Here is a 10,464-nt window from a genome sequence, read left to right on the forward strand (position 1 = left end):
ATATGAAAGGTTACTCGAGAAGTGTAACGAAGATAAAGAAGAGAGGAATGAAAAAAGAAGGAAAATATAATAATAATGGCCGACCCCTGCAGTATTCGCCAGAGGACGTATAAAAGCGGGTCGCGGTAAAGAAGATTTATGGTACATTTTAATTAAGGGGCTGCTGTAGAGCACTACCGTATTTTCGTGTGAAGAAAGAATAGGGAAATGGCATCATTAAGGTATGATAAGGTTTTTCGATAAGAATTTTTGATGACACATTTGGAATCTTCGTTAAGTTAACGGTAATTTTTTTCACGTATATTCGATCGTCGATCGATATAAGGGCGAAAATATTTGAAATTCATTATGAAAAAGTGTTTGTTACACGATAATAAATGTATTTGAGTTATGTATGTTTATACTTATATGAAGGATGTAGACTAAAAGTATTAAGTTAGGTACTCTATTAAGGATATTAACAAGATACTACATTTACAGTTGAGGCAGTTGAAAGTTTTAATCTTAAAAACACATTGTATTGGTAAATGGACAGTGCGTTTTAAATCAGCTTACATTTCGATTCAAAGTTTTTTCTTTTATTTCTTGAAAAGTTGATAGCTACAGTAAATTTTGTACCTATCATTGAGTGATAGAATACGTTTTATTTTTATAATTTATTCTTTAAAGGTAAATAGTTTGAAAATGTTTTTATTTTTCTTTAAAATACTTTTGTATCGTATAATTTAAATATTTCCAGGCTTGTGCTTCCCTTATTATAATATTATAATAGCTACTTGAATCGAATCTTTTGTATCGCGACTTGATAAATAAGCACTTGGATATAAAAACGATACTATTTTATCGCGTCAATTGTCCTTTTCTATGCAAAAAATAATGAATTTATCACGTCATTAATAATCATTCAATAAATTTGAAAAATTTCTTATTTCATATGCTTATACAATTACGTGATTTATGTATCACTCGTACGAAATAGAACTCCGAGTAAAATATTTGGTGCTTACGAATCAATATGCACTAGAATCGCATGATAATATTACAAATCTGGAATGAATCGTGAAAGGTACTAGATATAGGGAAATTGCTTAATTATATTTGATAAATATGTTTGATGTTTTAATTTTTTTTTCTTTTAACCATACACTGGTACGTATTTTTATAATGGGGCTTTGAATTTGCACAACAAAAGGCATTCCGGATATTTTTATAGAACCAGTTTAAAGGGACTAAAGGGACATCACACCCGTTCGGAATTATTTTGTGTCTTGAAACATATTTTTTTTTTTTTCGAAATTTTTATAAACTATTTTTACGAAACGAATACAAATATGGATTACTTTTCTTTTCCACTACGGTGAAAAAAAAAAATCATTCCAAGTAGGAAGATATCTCATTTTCTTTTTTCAATTTGCAATATTTTTATTGCAAAGAAATCAAGACGATAAGTACGTATTCTGACGTATATGAAAATTGATAGGTGAGCAATGATGAATCATTATTCTGTATAAATAAACCTAAATGTTGATGTCAAGAAATATATTAAATATTGTGTATTCATATGCAAATGATATTCAGTACAGTTTCGTTTCAATTACAATAGTTATGTAAAAATATAAAATAATATACAGTATTGATGTTATGAGATTTATATAATGTAATAGTATATTACTCTTAGATTTAAATGATTTAATCACTAAGATATAAATTAAAAGAAATAGTTTCATACATAAATATCAATGTAAAAATTATTTTCATTTTACATGGTTCTAATTAAAAGAGAGTTTTTACTATATAATAAACGTTGGAATGGCACATACAAATTATCAGCCTATTAATTCGTATGAACATGAACTATAAAAGTTAATTTTAACAACAGATCTGGACAGTACATTTAGTTATTCAATAACTTGTACATTAGTGGTCCATATTTTTAATTTCATACTCTCCCATTTTGTTTATTACATATACAAAATTACATAAAAATATTGAATTATTTAAGTATTAAATTTATTTTCATTAATTTTTGTTTTATATGAAAACATGGATAACTTTCATAGTTCTAACCACACACAATCCTACTCGATGATCTGGCATATTTTTATTCTTTATGTTTATACTAAGGAAATAACTTGATACCTTTAATATGTTAAAAATAAAAAAATAATTAAATGCTCTTCGTATTATGTATTGTATTTAGGTGTTATTAGTTGTTATTTAAATTTACAAATTTTTACAGTGTAAATTGCACTAACCCGATGTAATGATCCATGATGAATAAACATATACCTTGTGTAGGAACACCACGGAAATAGATAATTATGAGTCCTTATATCTCAAATTAATCATTACACGAATAAAATAAAGTGAACTATTCGTTTAAACATTTTACAGTTTCGTCTTGATTAATAATATTTTCTTCTGAGACTTGAAACTTATTTTTATGAATATTTTTATGTTGTAATTGAAATATTAAAAATATTAAAATGTTTTATCACATTAATGGACTAACAACCTTATTTTAGAATTGTTTAGCCTTTATGTGGCACGTGAGAGGTCAAGTAATCATGATCAAATTTAATATTACATATTTACTTATAGTTATTAAAAAAATGGGAGGGTGGGTGTTAAATATCAAAAATATTAATATTTGTATTTTCCTTATAAATAAAGACCATCCTATTGTACATAAAAAAAGGTACCCTATTTTATCCTTTTAGTGTCAAGTTTTAAGCATAATGATAAAAGTTATATATGATGTGTGAGACAAACGTTGAATATTAAATTTATAACTTACGAATCTTAGAAAAAGATTTTGAATCGCTTCAAGAGACTGGAAGTGGACGATAACAATGAGGAGATCAAATGATTGAATTATAATGTAAAACCGTTCGAACAAATACGCAGTAGAATGACTTAAGAGTTAGTGGATTATTGAAATCAGTACAGCTCCAATTTATAAAGGCAAGCAATTAGTTCAATTTTGAATATGGATTTTTATATGGTTTTCCATATTTATACTTCGCAGAAACCGTTTAACTTGTCTTGGCTGTTCAAAACGTATACAGATTATCGAGACTGACATCGCAACATTATAATTATTTAATATAGTTGTTAAATGCTTTTGTGAAATCGGACGTTTTATAACGATCTCACACATCGTGTATACGCACGCACATCATGGATGCGACAAAATGACAACTACCGAAACGTCACGGTTTTCCGGGATGTATTCATAATCATTTTTCGCATGCACCGTTGACCGATACATGTTCGTTGAAAATCGAGCCCGGTAGCTTTTTATTTCACCTCGAATCAGTAGCTACTCCACGCCGTGCAGTGTCGTGCGAGAAAATTGTGTCCGATCGACTGAACAATAACGGATTGACTTTAGGTCGAACCGTTTGGTATGCCTGGAGTTCATCATCGCATATTTATCGAAGTTACTACTTTGCACTGCCGCAAAGTTGATTTCATCAAACTTTTTAACTTGGGGCTACAGACTGTAATATATTCTACTATAGAACGATTTTGTATATAATGTATAAATGAGATGAACGTTTGATAGGTTTACCTGGTAAATATTGAACACTCACGTCATTGTATGTATCGGTAATTTCCATTGTAAAATGAATGTGACGCACCATCGGCCTAGCTGCTGCGCTCGGAGGTCCGTAACAAACAGTGGCGTAGCAAGGGTATGACGAACTATGCGTACGTCAGTGGCACAAAATCGTACAGAAGTTTTATTTTTATTATATTTTATAAAACGACATATTTCCATTATACTTTTTAAAATATGTAGGTCTTGTCTAGTAATACACATAACGTGAGAATTTAATGATTAAATTATAAAAATCGGACAAGCAAATTCGTATAGAACATTTTTATACAAAGAAATTATCGATGAGTTCTTAAGTTTTTAAGTGAGATAGCGAATGTTCAGTGTTTAAAATTTACACTGCAGTCATAACTTATAACTGTAAATTGTATTCTTAAAAATAATTATTATAATGAAAGGTTAAAAAAAAAAACCATCATCACTAACTTTAAATTGGTTAAAAGTCGTTTTCCACAAAAATTGTCGAGGGGCGCTAACTAGTCATCCTATGCCACTGGTCACACCATTCCCGGGGGTCCTACGCGTCTCCGTTGACCGTTCCATAGCCCAGTTTTATCTTCATCTTTTTTCATTTTCTTTATCTTCGGTTCGAGTATGGTTATAGTTGTTAGTAGTGGCGTGCCGATGTTGGTAATCGTGAGGTAGCCGCCTCTAATTTTTTTTTTTTTTTGTGGGGGGAGGGTGAGTGGGTATTGACGAAATATACTTGCTTCTGAAAATTTTTGAGTTTGCCATACGACTAATTTGTTAGGAACCTCGCGACAGCGTCGTGGGAATCGTGAGGCTTTGGGCGCGTTTTAGCCGCACGGTCAACGGCCGCGACGATGTACACGTGTAAATTACGTCGCGTGTCCCGCCAAAGGAAAGTTTTCGAACGGTAACCCTAAGTGCCCGTGGCGGTTCCAAGGGGGGTGACGAGTATACACACATCATGCGTGTGCGGAATTAGCTGACGGAAAACCGTTTACTGATGTTACGATATTTACACACCGCGTGACTGGGTGGGCTCGGGAACGTTATGAAAGAATACCGGTACCGGTCTCCTGCATCGAGCCGTTTCGTCGTCGATTGATAGAGATATTGTATTAGAAAACTTAATATGCTATTAAAGAAATGCAATTCCGATGGAAGACATCCTTAATACAGCTATATACCACGAAATAACAGATAAAAGTCAAGACACAGTTTCCTATACAGTACTACTGGGATCCTGAAATCAAAGACCGATGAACGCGTATTAAGATAGAAACATTGATTTAAAACGAACCAATATAGAATAGAGCCTTAGAGAGCCTCCCACCGGGAAGGAACCTGAAGTATGGACTATGGAAAAACTTAAAACGCCGTTTAGAGTAGAAGTAGGGAGAACAAAAAAGAACCTCATGTGATGGATGACAGGAGAAACTGCAAAATCCAAATATGGAAATATTCAAAATGACCAACATCTACTGCAATGCGGTAAAACTAACACAAATTGTAAAATATACGATCTTTTTAAAAAACCAACCGACGAAGTAATAAAACCTATCTAATATTGCCTCAAAAAAAGGATTTGAAACAGCTGACTGACACGATGAAGAAGAAGACTTAATACGCTGTTGGGCACTGTTTGTTGCTGCACGCATTCTGAAAAATAATTAAATAAATTAACGGTAACTCACTGTTTATCGCGTGGGTTCACTAATTAAAACAGTCGCCCGCAACAGTGCAGTCGTGGTAAGTCGTATAATTCGCAATCGACCTACTTGACGGCTCTCGAGAGCATGGTTTTCAAAACAATACCACCCGACCTGAAAGATAATAAATTATTTCGTTTAAGATTTTAATCGATTTTAATTCGAACGATTGATAGCTAGACATTTGAACATAAGTTAAGACTTTGGGATTTTAAAATTGGTAAATACAAAAAAGCATGAGACAAGTATCTTTCAAAAAGTGACTTGCGAATCATAAATATTTGAGTAAAAATGTTATGAAAAGGTTAATTTTTTTTTCGAGAGAGAGTACTGAAGACACGTTATTACAGCCTCCTAGACTATTTTTAAATTTATTTTAAAATAAACTCATACGAATTCTGATTTTTATCATTAAATTTATAAAAATACCATATCAAATATTGATGCAAACAATTATTACAAAATCAATATGGGGGGGGGGGGGGCTGGAGAAAATTACGTCTTAATCGACTGAGAAAAAAATAAATATCAATATTTTATTTAGATCATAATATTATAGTTTAACAAATACATAAGTTTCTATAAAACGTTCCTTAGTCTTCGAAATATTAAGTAAATTCTTATTTCGATTTTATTTGTTGTGTGATTTTATGTGTGAACTAACATAAAGTTTGTGAAATTTGAAGAAAACATGTTTTATTAAACTTTTCTCGGAAATGTAAAAGTTTTCGATCACATTTTATCGAATATAGAATAAAGTTTCTATTTTATCATAATACTAATATGAATTCTAAAAAAAAAATTATTATAGACATATAACCCGGTTAGACTATCTATTTGATTTTCATCTTTTTCACCGATATTTTATTATGATTCACTCGTTTGAAAAATGCACATTATACTATGCTCATTCAAATTAAAAAAAAAATATATCAATAATAATATAGAGTTAAACTAGAAATGGAATTTTTTATCATAATAATCGCTATTAAAATTGCATTCATGTGAATGGATTTAAAAATATTTATAATATTTTAAGAATAAAGTATAAGTGTTATTTTTATCAGGATTTCCCTATAAGAGATTTTAATTCATGTCTCAATGAAAAATGATTAACTTTTTTCTCGAGTCTATAAAATAGATTTACGTACCATTGAATCAAACATTAGAACTATTATTATTCAATGTATTTGAAGGTATAAATAATTAATGTAAGGAAAAATTAAAACCTTAAAATCAATAAGCGTAATTTGGTTTGTGGTGATCATTACTATTGTTAAACTATATGATACTAAATTATTGAGGAGTATTTTAAATTTTAATGCATTTACTGTTATATAATGAAAACGTTTTTAATTTTACGGAACATACATTTAAACGTATTTAATTAAATGTCTTATAAATTTAAATGTTTTCATGAAATTTTATTTGAATTCATTTTGATTATTATTTTTAACTATAGGTAAATAAATAATATTATCAAATATTATCGATTTTATATTAATGGATATTATTATAGTTGAAAGTAATTTTACTTCCAAAAATCTCCATCTAGGTTTTGGATTGTTAAAGTTGTGATTTTAGAATTTTGAATTGCACTAGATTTTATAATTAGTTTAAAGATTATAAGATAGTAGATTTAGTTAATAGATAATGTATAGATAAATACTATAAAATATTAATAAATATCTGATAATATGCCTTTATACCATTATTTGAATAGTGTTCATTTTAGCTACCTAGCTAAACCATAGCTATACAACGTTTGGCCTTAGGGTGCCGGGCGTCGAATTTAGTTTGTTTTGTGTTCCGTGATTTTGAGGTGTTGGTTTTTATCCCTAGATCAAGTCCCTAGGTTGTGGATAAAGATTTTTAAATACTCCTTTGTGGTTGGAGAGAAGGACGGATTACGGTGAACTCGTCCTCCGAACAGTGAACTTGCACAATAGTTGATATCGGACGGCAGTTTCCGTAATTGCAAATTGACCGTGTAAAAGGCCGACTGAGTTTCGAGCCGGGGAATCGTCCTTCGATCATAGAATTTTCTCCGAGAGCATTACCTAAAGCCCATCAGGATGATGGTTGGTCGTTCTATACCAAACCACGTCGATATGACGTTATTATTTAGACCAGACGAGCCTATTCGTGTCTTACGTTAGTCTTGGTTTCAATTTCCTTTAGGTACTTGAGGAGTTTGGGGGATGGCTGGGTGGCTGTATTAAATCGATAGATGGTGGGCTGACTTCTCGTTGTTAGCGAATATTCAATCTTTGATCACGGTATAAAAGACGAAAGGTACCTACATCGGGAAGCGTGGTTATCCAGGGCAGCATGTATCTTACATGTATTACCGCTACACTTGGTTTATCCGCAAACTGCTGTTAGATTCAACGGGGCTTACAGCGGGGTTGAATAGTTACCGGTCGATGACCATCCTTCCGGATCCGTTTAGGATCTTCACTTGCGGTACAAGAGTCGGTAGTCCGGCACTCAGCCGTGCATCCTTACGATCAAAGTCACAGACTTATCCATGGCCCGTTCCCCATCTTTGAGTCACGCCAAGCGCTTATAGAAATATGGTGAGCGATCACCCAAAAGCCGGATTACGTATTAATTTTGGTTGATATAGCTCGGATTAAAGTTGTATAAATGTTTTGTGAAATTTGCTAACTACTGGCTTCGAAGAAAAATAGAGGTAACGTAATAAATCCTTGTTTAAATGTAACTATGTCAATATTGTATTTAAATTAAGTGATCAATATTTCGCCAAAAAGCTTAGTCGTTCGAATTTTTACGATAATCCTAAGTTCACCGCATTCGGATAACGTTGATATTTGTATTTCGACTTGAATAAATACTATTATGACTGAACCCAATGTCGACGTGGTTGATACAAAGATCAAGCAAGAATCTGTAGAAGAACAGGATTCATCTGAAATGCCACCTATCGATATTAATAAACTGTCGACTACCAGTGCGGCATACAAATCTAGTGTTCAAGAGCCGTTAACGCCTTTTTCGGACGAAGCGTATGCGTGCGATCGGCAGTACGCAATTGTTCTCGCACAACTGATATCGATCACTGATCGTGAAAAAGTTTATAAATGGATCGAAAAGTATGATCACTTCCTTGGTGATTATCGTTAATAAATCTTCTATGATTGCCTGATATAATCACCATGAATGTTCAAACCTAAATTTAATTTCTTCATCAATTTTTTTAAGCCGGCGATCCATCTGCCTCCTGAGAACGTTGTTAGGTAATAATTTGGGTAGCGCGTCGCAATCGTTGATTTAATAAACATCCACGTTGGGGTGAGAGTAGGACTAATCCCCACCTTTAACCTCTTACATTATATTTGTATACAAAATATAATATAGCAAAATAAAATTAATAATAATAATAACAAAAAGTTCCTGACCGTCGTTGGATAGAAATTGGGTAGAAATGACTGCTGGTGGCTAGCGGGATGCGAGTTGGTCAGATAACTCTCATAAGTCTCCTCGCCGCTACCCTTCTTACCCGCCATGATAGAGGTACCCACTGCCAGTGCTATCTGTAGCACTCAGTATCCTCATTGGTGGTCATAACTTTGTCCATGAAACGAGGCATTGCTCTCTTGTTTAGACCGGTGGTCAGGGTGGTCATGAAAACTTTGATCCAATCTAAGTCTTAGGTTATTGACCCCCTACGCATTTTCCTCAATTTCCCTGCAATAGCGTCGTATCAACCCACTTACCTGTATACGCATTGGATGTGAACGTACAATTTTGGAACTGTTATATTATATTATTTACTATTGAGATATTTTGCACATCAATTTCAATAATTTTCGAACGAATCTTGTCCGGCATTTTACTAGAGATCTCACTGTCTGATTATTCGATCGGCGATGCACACTATTTGATTTTCGTCTTTCGTATTTTAGAAAAAAAACTCTCATATTCCACCATACAGAACTACGTAAACTAAGCGACTTTACCATCTAAAACCGTGATATGGACAACGTCCATGTGCAAACATCTAGGAATGCATTTGAAAGCGCGTCAATTCATTACTTTCCATTTTCCTTAGACTCGATACGATGAATAAATGCGACGAAATGAAAGAGGAACGGTCAGATTATTTGAGATTTTTAAACCTTTCGATGAAGTATGGCAAACTAGTGCCACCTTTCACAAAATTGCCGTCTCCGAGTCTACGTCCGCTCACCAACATCATGCCTAAGTCCGTGTACAGTCTGATATACAAAGGTAAGTACGCCACTGCCGACGATTGCAGCCTCGATGAGGACCTTGGCGACCCAACTTATGGACCACCCGATGAAGTCGTTCCCAGCTCATTTTTCGACAGGCAACCGGTACCACGAAACGGTGGTGTGGTGTACGCAGCTGCATACAGCACCAGATAAAAATCGGTGAAAACCCACACTAACCGAGTGGCACACGACCTATGACAAATATAAATATAAAAACGAAAACGATAAAAAAACGATTTTTAATTCGACTTTCAATCAGGTTGTATGCATAAAGGTGGTACTGTAAAAATATTTATGAACTGTAAATCGAAAATTTAGTGAAAAAAAAAATTGAATCCATCAAAATAATTAAAGTGCATTAATAAATCAATATTGAAAAAAAACATCACTGTATATATGGAATAGTGTTTCATAGTGGTGTTTTTTTCGTACGTTATTTTCATGGTTCTACAAATTAGGACTTATATACAACTAATTGTAATTTATTTAGATTTACGAAAGGTTATATGTGCATATAAAATCGAACTTTTTGTTTTTATGATGATGTTTTTCTGGCATCCAATAAGAAATTATCTTTTTATTACATTTTTTCTGTAACTATTACAAGTGAAATAATTTATTAATTTTCATCGATTAAGAGTTAATTTTTGAATAAATTAAAATCCGTTTGGATGTTCAATGGTACACTTTAATTTAGTTTATCGATTAACTGTTGTATGGTTTTATTGAAAAAGTGTGATGTAAAAACTACAATTAATTGTTTAAATTTTCTTTTGTATTATTTACTCCATAAATTTAAAAACTTACCATCGAGTAATATTATTTTAATTAGTAATGAAACATTAACGGACAAATAGACGAAAAATGTATTAACAAAAAATAAAAAAAAAAGATTTATTTTAAAATT

General features: G+C 32.3%; 1 protein-coding gene across 1 annotated transcript; it reads left to right on the forward strand.

Moving 5' to 3' along the window:
* The first annotated feature begins 8,160 nt into the window (after window positions 1-8,160).
* LOC112693969 lies at window positions 8,161-9,710 on the forward strand. Its single transcript, XM_025569268.1, has 2 exons — window positions 8,161-8,414; window positions 9,374-9,710. Exons 1-2 carry the CDS (start codon window positions 8,161-8,163, stop codon window positions 9,708-9,710), a joined length of 591 nt encoding a protein of 196 aa, XP_025425053.1.
* The last annotated feature ends 754 nt before the right edge of the window (window positions 9,711-10,464 follow it).

Source organism: Sipha flava, unplaced genomic scaffold, assembly GCF_003268045.1.
Source record: "Sipha flava isolate LNK unplaced genomic scaffold, YSA_version1 0_pilon_pilon, whole genome shotgun sequence".
NCBI classification, from domain to species: Eukaryota; Metazoa; Arthropoda; class Insecta; order Hemiptera; family Aphididae; genus Sipha; species Sipha flava.

Coding starts and splice junctions, on each gene's coding strand:
- LOC112693969 (XM_025569268.1), top strand. CDS start 8,161: ATGACTGAACCCAATGTCGACGTGGTTGATACAAAGATCAAGCAAGAA. Junction 8,415..9,373: donor GTTTATAAATGGATCGAAAA/GTATGATCACTT, acceptor CATTTTCCTTAG/ACTCGATACGATGAATAAAT.